The 14,085-nt window shown below is 39.8% G+C and overlaps 1 protein-coding gene across 1 annotated transcript; it reads left to right on the top strand.

The window, feature by feature from the left end:
• Window positions 1–1,500: 1,500 nt before the first annotated feature.
• Window positions 1,501–10,569, top strand: nsun3 (NOP2/Sun RNA methyltransferase 3). Its single transcript, XM_022201571.2, has 6 exons — window positions 1,501–1,826; window positions 2,812–2,915; window positions 2,997–3,517; window positions 3,629–3,783; window positions 7,826–7,947; window positions 9,286–10,569. Exons 1-6 carry the CDS (start codon window positions 1,653–1,655, stop codon window positions 9,617–9,619), a joined length of 1,410 nt encoding a protein of 469 aa, XP_022057263.1. The 5' UTR covers window positions 1,501–1,652; the 3' UTR covers window positions 9,620–10,569.
• Window positions 10,570–14,085: the final 3,516 nt, after the last annotated feature.

The following is a 14,085-nucleotide window of genomic DNA, read 5'->3' as shown; positions in this document are numbered from 1 at the left end:
TTATGCAGCATCAGCTAAGATCTAAAGTTTGTATTTCCATGCAGATGTGAGCTATCTTTTCTGACCTATGCCTTTACCTGAAGTGAAACTTTTACGGTTAAATCCAACTTTTTTAACCCAAGGCTTACATTACAGGGAAATGAATGGCAGTGTAGAGCTGCACCGCCAGGGGAAATACATATTCAAACATCAGTTTTACCCAAGGCAAATATTTTATCACTCCTGGAAGAGTGTAGACATATGTTGAAGAATCACAAAAACACATTTTAAGATTCAGTAAATAAGCTGTGGGGCCAAAAGCAGGCCCAAATGCCACCTGCAAAATAAGCTGTGGGGCCAACATGAGTCCTCTGTTGGCCTGTATGCTAGTGTATATAATAAGCAGTGAGCCAGAAGGAGACCATCAGAGAGCCTATACCATAGGTGAATTCAGTTCACTTTAATTCAGTTTTATTTAGAAAGTGCAAATTTGCAGCATATGTCATCTCAAGACATGTCACATAGTCAGGTGATAATCTACCAAGTCGCAGAGAAATCCAAAGATTTCCTTTGAGCTAAATCTTTGGTAATAGTGGAAAGAAAAGAAAACTCCATTTCAACTAGAAGAAATCCCCTGACAGAAGCAGCTCTACCAATGTGTTTAGGCTTATATCACCAAATTTGAAGTGAATCTGACCATCCTGTTTGAAATACTACATGAAAGTTTTCAAAAATGGCTATTTCCTAATACCACAAGGTGGCGCTATGGCTGTCAATGTACATGACCACATGGATGATGTGAGGGCGGGACTTCGATCACACATGTAAAATTTCATGCAGATTGGAGGAATGTTCAGCAGAGTTAGACACCACTTCCTGTTTCATGGCGAAGGATGAAGATTTTGGGGAGTCGCCATGGCCAAGCCCTTTGACTTTTGCAGAGCATTTTGATAATTTTTCATCAGGAAGGTCTGTTGCATATACTGGCCAAATTTGAAGTCTCTGGGACTTACCTCCCATGATTTATTAATCTCAAAAAATGTACAGCAAATTCAAAATGGCCGACTTCCTGTTGGGTTTACAGCATGGACGTGATTCAGTTTTTCGTGTGTCCTGATTTGCTGATTTGATTTTGCTTATGCCTACAAAATTTTGTAGCTGTAGATCAAACTTTTTTGAGATAGGCTAGTAACAACATTTTGCAATTTTACAGGGGGCGCTATGGAGCCATTTTGGCGCACACATGTTCAACTCCCATAAAATATCAAATTTTTTCGCAGGTTCTGATATGCATGCCATGATAAGACCGCCAAAAATGCAATTTCCCTGGCCGACAAAGACAGTATAATAAAAATTCCTTGCGTTACAATAGGGTCCTAGCATTACAGTAGGGTCTACTGTAATGCAACGAATTATTAGGGTCCGAGCACCGCGGTACCTTGGACAGTCGGTGCCCTTGCACCACCTGTCCTCGGTACCGTCGGTGCTCGGACCCTAATAAGTCACTGGATCGTTAAGTGGAACTCAAGCGCAGACAGCTCAAACGGTGAGGGGACGGATTTGAAGGACGTACCAGTCAGTGTTGAGCGTTTTTGGGTGCTTTTATGAGAGGAATTTGTCAATAATGGAAATAAATTCGGACCTGTCAGTTACTCAGTAAAATAGAGACCTGAATGTCTAGCCATATGTTTTCCGTACAGCAGTTTTATGTTCCGTGGAGGAGAATTTGCTGTAAAAGTGAGAAGCTAACTCCGGTGGCTCTGAATTGGTTGTGGTCGTCCAACTGTCACACTGGTCCTCATGTTGTTTCTCAGCAAAGTAACCAAAAGGGAGCCTCAAATAAGCAGGTAAACAGACAGTAAGAATACGTCTTGAGACAAATATTGCGTGTGTATTATCTTCTTGTCTTGTTTGCAACGCAGCTCTGCTATCAGCCACTTCTTTCACCGCTTCTACGCAGTTTAATTCACTTTCTCGTCCTTTTCAACATCTCATTACCTATTCCTTACCCTACGTTTAGTAGTGTAGATTTAAACTTGACAAAAAACCCCAATAGGTCATCAGATGTGGGCCAAATTTGCTCCCTGTAGAGAATAAAGCACCTTAAAAATGTGTTACTCATTTGCACAATAGATGGGACAGTTTGGGGTAACTTCTGGGCATAGGAAAGGTTTTTACTTTGCTTTTATTTTTATTTTTTGACTTGAGTTATATTTCTAAACAGATTGGATAATATGTATGCATGATTTACACAAAGTAACTCTCATACTGCACTGCATGAAGTTTTGGGAAGCTGCTTTTTTTGGGCTTAGCTGTAATTTGTCATTTAATATCATAAGGCTTATGGAGTTGTAACACATTGCACATTTACATTTCAACTCTAAATTCTAAAACTGTACCTGCATTGATCCTAGCAGGATGGATTTTGCACTTAACATCCACCAGGGGTAGTTCATGTATAAGACACTAGGCAGCAGTTTTTTAGAATTTGAGTCAAGTAGCTTGAGGAGAAAATCCACCTAAAGCATGAATGTAAACCTCACTCTTCCAGTGGTTTTGATAAGCAAATTGTTAAGTGAGAAATTGGAACTTCAAACCTTGATTTGTTTTCGCAGGTAATTATTTTTGGATGGATGTGGTCAATGTTGTTGTTTTTTTTATCTTTCTTCTTTACATCCTCTTGATATTATTACCCAAAGAAGTTTAACTCAAGTAGGACTCACAGTTTTGGATTAGAATTGTCCCAGAGAAAGTAGCCAAAGTCCTTGCTAATATCAAGGCCCTCTCTAGGATTTATTTCTGGACATTTTCACTGCAGTCCTTTTGTCACAGGTAACAAAGAGGCCCAAAAAAGAAAGATCTTCATGTCAAGCAGTACTTAATCTCTTTGACCAGCAGTACAGTGAGGAACTTGGAGACCTGTGGCCATCTGCAAGGTAAATTTCTCTTAAATAATTAATGCAGCTCTCACACAGACATTCTGCTTTTCCTTCATTGGGATTGCTTTTATCCTGCAGACGTGTGCTCCTGGACCCTCAATCTTGGCAGTATGGTGTCATGCTCAACCGCTTCAGTGCTGTTACAGACATCACACAGATTCTTCAATTCCAAGGCTTTTCCACATTGCTGCCACAAATGGATATCTCACCATTGCTTTGCAATGGTCCTTCCACGGTGTCAAGTTCTAAATACCACAAAGGAAAAGACACTCTGTTGTCATCTGACTACATCAGCAAGTGCCCTCCTGATGACTCCCTTCCTCAGCCTGACAGCACCTCGCACATGCTCGGTCAGGACCCTCAATCTGAACCTTCTCTCAGTTTGCCATGTCCTTCATTACAGTGTTACATCCACCCAAGTCCACTGCGATTTCCCTCTCAGGCTCACAGGCCTGGCCAGCTGAAGCAGTACTACCTCCTGAATGCTGCCTCCCTGCTTCCAGTGCTGGCTTTACAGGTCAGAGATGGGGAGAAAGTTTTGGATCTTTGCTCTGCTCCTGGTGGCAAAGCCTTAGCCATGATGCAGAGTGCCACGCCAGGTAAAACAACCATTTTTAATAGACTTCATTTATTTATATGTAAATATGATCCATTGGTTTGCTGTGAATAACCAATTTTAACTATATTCTCTACCCTATGCTTTATTCTAGCGCTTCTCTGCTGTAATGAACCAGATCCTCACAGACGGGACTGGTTGGCCAAAACGTTGGAGTCTTTTCTGCCTCACTCACTCAACAGCAGAGTGATTGTGTCTGCACAAGATGGACGGTCTTTTGGGCAAAGTGAAGCTGGTGTGTACGACAAGGTAGGCCTAGAACTCATGTTAGTGGTAATATACACTACCAGTCAAAAATTTGGACAGACCTTCTCATTTAAGGGTTTTTCTTTGTTTTTGTGACTATTTTCATTGTGGATTTTCCCTGAAGGCATGAACTATTAATGAACACATATGGAATTATGTAGAAAACACAAAAATGTGAAAGAAGTCAAAACTTGTTTTATGTTTTAGATCCTTCAGAATAGCCACCCTTTGCTTTGATTGCTGCTTTGCACACTCTTGACATTCTCTCGATGAGCTTCATGAAGTAGTCACCGGAAATTATTTTCCAACAGTCTTGAAGGAGTTCTCAGAGATGCTGAGCACTTGTTGGCCCTTTTACCTTCACTCTGTGGTCCATCTCCTCCCAAACCATCTGGGTTGGTTTAGGTCAGGTGACTGTGGATGCCAGGTCATCTGACACAGCACTCCATCACTCTGCTTCTTGGTCTAATAGTCCTTACACAGCCTGGAGGTGTGTTTGGGGTCATTGTCTTGTTGAAAAATAAATGATGGTCCAACTAAACGCAAGCCACATGGGATGTCACGTCACTGCAGGGTGCTGTGGTAGCCATGCTGGTTCAGTGTTTCTTGAATTTTGAATAAATCGCCCACAGTGTCACCAGCAAAGCACCCCCACGCCATCACACCTCCTCCTCCATGCTTCACGATGGGAGTTATGCATGTAGAGACCATCCGTTCACCTTTTCAGAGTTACACAACAACACAGCGGGCAGAACCAAAGATCTCATATTTGGACTCTTCAGACCAAAGCACAGATTTCCACTGGTCTAATGTCCACTCTTTGTGTTTCTTGACCCAAACAAATCTCTTGTGCTTGTTGCTTTTCCTTAGTAGTGGTTTCTTAGCAGCTACACACGTGGACAAAATTGTTGGTACCCCTCAGTTAAAGAAGGAAAAACCCACAATTCTCACTGAAATCACTTGAAACTCACAAAAGTAACAATAAATAAAAATTTATTGAAAATTAAATAATCAAAAACAGCCATTACTTTTGAATTGTTGATTAACATAATTATTTAAAAAAACAAACTAATGAAACAGGCCTGGACAAAAATGATGGTACCTCTATAAAAGATTGAAAACTATTTGACCAGAGTGACATGATTAACTCAGGTGTGTCATTTAATTGACATCACAGGTGTTTCCAAACTCATAATCAGTCAGTCTGCCTATTTAAAGGGAGACAAGTAGTCACCCTGCTGTTTGGTGAAAAGGTGTGTACCACACTGAACATGGACAACAGAAAGCGAAGGAGAGAATTGTCCCAGGACATTCGAAAAAAAATTATAGACAAACATCTTAAAGGTAAAGGCTATAAGACCATCTCTAAACAGCTTGAAGTTCCTGTGACAACAGTGGCTCATATTATTCAGAAATTCAAGACCCACGGGACAGTAACCAACCTCCCTGGACGTGGCCGCAAGAGGAAAATTGATGACAAATTGAAGAGACGGATGGTTGGAATTGTATCCAAAGAGCCCAGAGCAACCTCCAAAGAAATTAAAGGTGAACTCCAAGGCCAAGGTACATCAGTGTCAGATCGCACCATTCGTCGTTGTTTGAGCCAAAGTGGACTTCATGGGAGACGACCAAGGAGGACACCACTGCTGAAAAAAACTCATAAAAAAGCCAGACTGGAATTTGCAAAAATGCATGTTGACAAGCCACAAAGCTTCTGGGAGAATGTCCTTTGGACAGAAGAGACCAAACTGGAGCTTTTTGGTAAGGCACATCAACTCTATGTTCATAGACTCAAAAACCAAGCATACGAAGAAAAGAACACTGTCCCTACGGTGAAACATGGAGGAGGCTCAGTAATGTTTTGGGGCTGCTTTGCTGCATCTGGCACAGGGTGTCTTGAAAGTGTGCAAGGTACGATGAAATCTGAAGACTATCAAGGCATTCTGGAGAGAAATGTGCTGCCTAGTGTCAGAAAGCTTGGTCTCAGTCGCAGGTCATGGGTCTTCCAACAGGACAACGATCCAAAACACACAGCCAAAAACACCCAAGAATGGCTGAGAGAAAAGCGTTGGACTATTCTAAAGTGGCCTTCTATGAGCCCAGATCTGAATCCCATTGAACATATGTGGAAGGAGCTGAAACATGCCATTTGGAGAAGACACCCATCAAACCTGAGACAACTGGAGCTGTTTGCTCATGAGGAGTGGGCCAAAATACCTGTTGACAGCTGCAGAACGCTCATTGACAAATACAGAAATCGTTTAATTGCAGTGATTGCCTCAAAAGGTTGTGCAACAAAATATTAAGTTATGGGTACCATCATTTTTGTCCAGCCCTATTTCATTAGTTTGTTTTTTTTAAATAATTATGTTAATCAACAATTCAAAAGTGATGGCTGATTTTGATTATTTAATTTTCAATAAATTTTTATTTATTGTTACTTTTGTGAGTTTCAAGTGATTTCAGTGAGAATTGTGGGTTTTTCCTTCTTTAACTGAGGGGTACCAGCAATTTTGTCCACGTGTGTACTTGACCATAAAGGCTTGGTTGGTCAGTCTCCTCTGAACAGTTGATGTAGGGATGTTTCTGCTGCTCGAACTCTGTGTGGCATTTATCTGGGCTCTGATCTGAGGTGCTGTTAACTTGTGATTTCTGAGACTGGTGACTCGGAGTTGACTCTTGGTCATCCTTACCAGGGACGGTCCTAATGTGAGCCAGTTTCATCGTAGTGCTTGATGATTGTTGCGACTGCACATTCAAAATTTTTCCAATTTTCTGGACTGACTGACCTTCAGTTCTTAAAGTATTGATGGACTGTCATTTCTCTTTATTTAGCTGATTGGTTCTTGCAATAGTATGATTTCTAACAGTTGTCAAATAGGGCTGTTAGCTGTGTACCAGCCTGACTTCTGCACACACAACTGATGGTCCCAACCCCATTAAGAAGGCAAGAAATTTTACAAATCAACCTTGGCAAGGCACACCTGTGAAGTGAAGGGGAAGGAGAGTGATGGAGTGCTGCGTCAGGTGGCCTGGCCTCCAGTCCCCTGACCTAAACCCAATCCAGATGGTTTGGGATGAGATGGTCCACAGAGTGAAGGCAACAGGGCGGATGAGTGCTCAGCATCTCTGGGAACTATTTCAAGACTGTTGGAGAACCATTTCAGGTGACTACCTCATGAAGCTCATGGAGAGAATGCCAGGAGTGTGCAAAGAAGTAATCAAAGAAAAGGGTGGCTATTTTGAAGAATCTAAAATGTAAAACAAGCTTTCACTTATTTCACTACATAATTCCATATGTCTGCAGTGAGAAACCACAATGTAAATAGTCATGAAAATAAAGAAAAAACATTAACTGAGAAGGTGTATCCAAACTTTTGACTGGTTGTGTATGATTGAATTTTACTTCAGTGGCCAACAAATTAAGGTGACATGCCTCTTTTTCAAGGCCATGGCTACATAAGAATGAGAGCAGGAAGCCTTTGAAATCAAACTAATGAACCCAGCACTAAAGAAGAGAACCGGTTTATTCTAAATAGGAGAGGCAGACAATGGCTGGGAGGAATCAAAAGACTCAAAGTGACTGATAATGGAACTCAGAATTGAAAAAAAGGAAACCACAGAATGAAAAGGCTTAAAGTAAGACAGACTGGGAAGAAAGACTGGAAGACAGAGGAGTACAAACACACTGTCCAGAAACTGTTCCGTGGCAATGAGAGCGATTCATGAAATCTGAGCAGTTTTTGAGGGAAGAATCAATGAATGTTGAAGTGTAAAGTTTCAGAAGCTGTTTAACTTCATGTCCCGTATAAGATATTTGAGGGAATTTCTTTTTCTACCCTATGGACCATATTTTGCCCTTTTATGCATCATTTGCCGTGTGGAAAATATAACATGTACTTGATGATGATTTTAGAGATTGCCTTCTTTTGTCTTTTAATTTGCTTTTACCCTCATTATCAATTCCTCCTTTCCCCATTTTGTCTCTGATTACTCTCTGACCGAAACTCTGCACTGCTCACATTTCATCTTCTCTCTGCCACAGGTTTTAGTCGATGCTCCGTGTTCAAATGACAGGAGCTGGCTCTATTCTTGCAGCAACCAGCAGGGGGAACAGAGGCTGAAGGAAAGAACCAGTCTGCCTGTGCTCCAGGCTCAACTGCTTAGGTAAGTCCAATCTCCCATATGAGGATGTCTTCAAAGTGTTAGCCTTGTGGTACTTTAATATCTTCCTACATGATATTAGTCAGGATATGTGATATAACCGTTAATGTCAGAACATGGTAAAAAAAATAGTAGTGACATTGTGTTGGTTCAGATCATGTATTATGTAAACACTGCATGTGCATAAAGAAAAGAACCACATTTGATTACAATTACAAACAGTGCTATGAAGTGAAATTACACTTGTTTGGTTCGCAATTCAACATCATTTCAAATCTTCAACATGTCAGAAGAGGTGAAAACAACTGAGAGGGTTACATACAATCTGTGTCATACGTTGTCAAATTGCAGTAAAATCAATTAAAACACAGTGAAATCATTTACTGTGTTAAAGGAGGAGAAACTCGTATACAACCTAGGGCTGGGCGATATGGCCAAAAAATAAAATCTCGATATTTTATTTATTTATTTATTTATTTTTATTTTTATTTATTTTTAGTTGTCTTGGACGATTACAATTATAATCGATTTTTGTTGTTTCTTTGCGGTCTGTTTGCTATGGCTAGTGCCAGCCATGCCGCACTCCCGTAGCTGTGAGCACTCTTCCCATTCTTTAGGATGCCTCTGCCGGAGGAGCTGACAGAGGTTAGTTGTGCTGCTACTCTTTGTTTTCACAGTACTTTTGCAAACCTTGCACATGACTGAAGTTTGCTGTGTGTCAGTCTTATCAAAGCCGAACCACTTCCATATAATCGATGTAACATGAGGCCCTTTTCTCGCGACCAACTCTTGGTCTGCTGTTGTGTCCGCCATGACGGAGCTGTGAGTGTTTTGGCGGAAGGAGATGAGAGGCGGAAGCAAACGCCAGTGCACAAGTCATCAAAGGCAGAAGAAGAATCTGTATTGTTATATATTTAAGCTCGCCTCGATTTTACGATTTGGCAAATTTTCAAATCGTCAGGTTTTAAAAAGGCGAATTAATCAAATTGATTCGATTTATCGCCCAGCCCTAATACAACCCAATCATCCAGCTTTATAATACTGTGAAAAATGGTGATTTAAAATCTTAGTATTTCAAATTCTGAGTACTTCCCCAGAGCACCTTCGGTAGAGTAGCTGAAAGGTTGCAGCTACATATCTGTAATGTCAATGGTTCGATTTCAGCTGAGGACCTTTGTTGTTTAGCCACACTTCCTCTCTCTCCTCCTTTTTCCCCATTTTCCTCTTCACTACCCATTGTCAACTAAAGGCAGATGTTTAAAGCAGGTGTAAAATCAATATAGTTTCATTTTAAAGACTTTTTTTTCCTCATGAAGTGGGATATTTGTCTACACTTTACAGGTCTGCACTGTCAGCGGTGCGTCCGGGGGGCATTGTTGTCTATTCAACCTGCACACTGTCCAGCTTTGAGAACAGTGCTGTGATTGAGACCGCGCTCAGTGACTTTCCCGAGGCTGAACCTGAAGACCTGTGGGAGGAGATTGCCGCTCCTTTATCAAAATACTTTGCATTTAGTTCTCACCCTGGCCATGGACGGACACCTCGCAAACCCTCCCTGCAGCCACAGAATGGCACCATGTCCTCTTATCAACACAGACTCGGCATTCTAGTGGTCCCTCAGCCCGGCAAAACCTGGGGACCCATGTTTTTGTCTCGGATCAGAAGAAGGAAATAGTCGGCATCTTCTTGTGTGGAAAAGATATGTGAAATGAAAACTTACACATTACCTCAGTGCAAAGCTCCACTGTAAGAATTTACAGTTCAGAAGCTGTGAACTAAAAAGAAAGAAAGGAAAAAAAAAAAAAGTGAAAACAAAGGTAAACATTAATCAAATTATTTAAATATGAAAAGAAAAAGTCAAACTATAGATTTATCCAAATTTATATATATATATATATATATATATATATATATATATAGGATTAAAGGTCTCTTAACGAACACCCCTATTGTGAAAAGTGAAATATTATTTGTTTTTATATATATATTTTGGTTTCGTGTTGATATTGTATTTATTTTTATTTTATTTTGTTTTTCTTGTTTTATTCTCTTGGTAATATTATGTTACGTAATCATAAAGGATGTGTATGTATGTATGTGTAGGTGCGTCTACGCATTTTTGTAGGTATGAATGTAGATGTATTTGTATCTGTATATATATGCATATATTATTAAAAAAAAAGCTGCGAACTCTGCACAGTGCCAGTCATTTTGCAAAGAAGGAAGTAAGAACAGCAGCTGTTTATATATGTGGGTGTAAACACGTTAGCGTCAACAAATACAGGTTTATAAAAGTCATAAATGTTACAGTTTTAACAATGTAAATACTGCAAAAAACGCATTGTGCTAATACTTGACAGCAGGTGCACATGCTCTTGATTTGCTGTTGCCTGCACTGCCTTGAGAAGTTCTTTACTTTCCCACCATTGACCCACAATTCGGTTTGGAAACTCTCTGTATAACTCCATTTGAAGTGATGAATAAGCAAGACAGTTGAAGCTTGAAACATACACCGAGTGTTGCAGCTACAGTTTTTATTGTTTCTCTAGCTGCTAGCCTTTTTGTGTGTGGGTGTGTTACATGAGATTTTACATTTTACATTAAGCAAATAAAAACAGAACAATTCTCACGTCATTCATTCTTATCTCCAGCAATCTGCGTCAACACAGACCTGAGACAACATACATTTAATTAAGGCATATAATCAGTGCTTCTATAATAACAAATGTATCAAATGACAATGTGATAATGTGTATGTGTGAAAGAGAGTGTCATTTACATAGAGAGAAATACCACCTGGATCTGCAGCTCCCCTTGGCCATATGGAGCTCTGTTTCCTGTTTCAGCTCATTGTTTAGCTGTCCAACCCACAACTGTATTCTTTTGGTTCGCTTGCAGTGTTTTCATGGTATCAGCAGGTTTCAGCAAAGTGATCTAAATGGAGCATTTAAGTGCTACAGAGCCAGATATTTTTCTCAGGAGATGGAAGACCCGACAAAACAGATTTAAGAGTGTGAATATTGGACTGAAAGTCATCAAGATGACAGAAACAGAACTCCAAATGAATCATGCTTTTGCTCGATGAATTTGAGTTTCACCCATATTAACTTAAAATGTGATATTTCAATGTTTGTTTTCTCTGCCCCCAATTGGAGGAAAAAAATGTGTTATTGCAAGATTGACTGTTTCATTTTAGCCTCTGCAATGTACCCTATTATTATTATTATTGATTGTATAGTATTTTTATTTATTATTGATTATTAATCCCCCCAACCATGTTCTTTCCTGTCTGAAAGTACAGGACTGTCATTTTGTGGGGTGAGGACACATAGTGATGCCAGACAGCTATGAACTCTGTAGTGTTGCAGAAAATATACTACATTCAGCTGCCAGTTTAAACTGTAGAATACAAAACCCTAAAAACACACACATTTCCAAACAGTAGATATTAAAAAAAACTGCAGCTGCAGGAGGAAGACACAACTGTCAAAACTGCAGAAACTGCTCGCACATCTATATCTTAAGTCTGAGCTTTTGCTGTTCCTGTCTGGGAAATGCAGGTGCAGAAACTTGAGTTTGCACTGCAGATGTATGATTTGATAAAATCGACCAAATGGGTTTTTTCATCACAGCACTTCACAATAATATATCCACATGATATAATAAAATTTCTAATAACATAAGACTTCATTATTGTGTGCTGTGAGACTGTAATATTGAAACTTCATTCATACTGCAGACGGTTTGGAGTAAGCGCTTATTTTGCAAGTTTCGCTCCACTCTGCGAGTTTTAGTTTATAAATACACTTTGAGTGGTAGTTAGAGAATGAGAGATGACATTAGAAGTCAAGCACCACAGAAGGTTGCATTAAGAATCTCCTTCTTCCAAGCTATAAGTCAATATATCAGGTTGTGGGACGGCTATTCATTCAAATCAAACTCAAAGTCAGTTTAATCAAAGAGCAACTGATGCAGCATCGGTGTGTAGTGTATGGAGTCAAAAGTTCATTGTCCAAACTAAATCTGTGCATTTTGTTGTTGGTTTATTGATCTGATACAAGAAAATGAAAAACCTGAGAATGATATCTCCTCCTGGTTCTACACCTGCCTACCTGCTTATACACTATGAAGTGCCTATAGAGCAACCATGAATCTAAAACAAGTGATAAACTAATCAGAACAAATGAAACAAACATAAAAACTAAATAAAAAATGAGCATATCTTCAATAAATAAACAAACAAATCTTAACAAACAATGCAACCAATAAATAGCTCCTACAGTTGCATTTGTTCAGTATAACCTCTTGAACTTAATTTTTTTTTTTCCAAATTCAAAAAATTTTAACTTGAAAAATCTTGAATTTTTTTCAAGTTCAGGTGTTCGTGTCTGCCTGAAAAGCATGACATTTTAATTGGCCAGGGTTTATTTTTAGATATTTAAATAAGTGCCGTTCCACTGTTGAAAAATATTTTCATATTCAACAAGAATGTAAAAGTTGGTTATTTAAGAGGTGAGCTTCATAACCAGAAAGAGCAGTACTAGTGTGTTTCCAGTGTGTCTCTTCAGTTCCCCTTTTCATTGTTCTGTTCCAAATTATCTCATGGTTTAGGCTGTACCAGAAGTAGTCTTGCATCTGTCTCGTCTGTCATCATACCTCCCTTCAGTGTGATTGAGGCAGCTGCATCGCCTCTTATAGTGGCTCATTACCCGAGAGGACTGTTCTTGTGTCATGCTTGAGCGAAAAGTAGGTGCTGTTTCATCGCCGTGCTGTAGCTTTTCATCAGCCTGTGATTGCTCTGATCACAAGCAAAGGTATACCGAACGTAACTGTAGACAATAATCCATGAGAATTCATATATTCGTACCTTTTCAACATAACAGGCTGACAAAATATGCTGTCGCAAAGGCGGTTATGTGTGGAAACCCTTATTTCTTGCCCCCAAATATATACGTCTGGCGGTTCTGAGAGATCCTAGACACTGTCAAAGATATGATTGCTGAAATAGGAAAGCTGCCAAAGCCCTGCACCGGTTTCATCCAAGTACTCTGTGTGGCCATAGACGCAACATTATGGGGTGCATTTATATGGCTATTTTTATTGGCTGTCCTACTTTTGCTTTACTTTTGCGTGCCTCTGAAAAATAGCTCCAGTCTCTGATATGAGCGCATCATTACACCACCTCATCATCAACACAACTTGAAAGAGGTGAAATGTGGAGATGAAGTCGGCCTTCATTGGGGTTAACCACACCGCTGACCTTTGTGTGAACTCTGGTTTGTTGATGTTCCCCATATTGCAGTGTTTCCTCAAGGGGAGAATCTCTAAGCAGCTTTTCCTCCACTTCAAAGGGAGAGAATGTAGGCCTGCTTTGCATAATCAGGTGGGGAACAGCTTTTTGCCAGAGAGGCAGGAATTAATTTGTGGCACCGCCAGATGTAATCATTAAAACCCTAGTCATTGACAATAAGGGGAGAGGAGGAGGGGAAATTAGAGGAGGAATTGTAGAACAGTAGATAGAATGAGAAAGAGATGTGGAGCATAGGATAGTCCTGAATGCCAGAGGATACTATAGCAAAGCAGACTAATCTACCCTGAGCTCTGCTAAGCCAGAATGCCATTTTTTTCAGTCTGGTAACATTCAGCTCTGTCACTCTGTGTTTGGACATGCTAACATGAAGTTAATGCTCACTTCTGTCACCCCTTTATTTTATATGTACATCATCATTTTAGCAAGGTTCAAAATGATGGAAACACATGCTGAAAACAGGATTTGAAATTAAGAGAACCGGGTACTTAAGGGACTGTATAACAAGTCAAATTACAATTTACAAGTATGTGTGCATGTTAAAACTACATTTGCAGTCTGTAAATGTACTTACGGTTTAGTCTCCCTGCTGACATTAGCCCTGTTTCCAGCAGCAGGGAGCTGTTTTTAGAAAACAACATCTCAGACCAAATGCACTCGAACTTTCTAACTTGTAATGATATCTTAAAGTTTGTGGGTCTATTTTTATGTGCAAGATCACAAACATTATGAAATATTTACATACAGAATAATGTCACTCACAACACTGATTTAGAGAAGCAAGTTCATTATTTGTGCAGCTAAAATCCAACCAGTTTTGAGCCACAGTACTC

The sequence above is a fragment of the Acanthochromis polyacanthus genome, chromosome 2 (genome assembly GCF_021347895.1).
Source record: "Acanthochromis polyacanthus isolate Apoly-LR-REF ecotype Palm Island chromosome 2, KAUST_Apoly_ChrSc, whole genome shotgun sequence".
Lineage (NCBI taxonomy): Eukaryota > Metazoa > Chordata > Actinopteri > Pomacentridae > Acanthochromis > Acanthochromis polyacanthus.
This window is presented reverse-complemented; position numbering and strand designations above follow the sequence as displayed.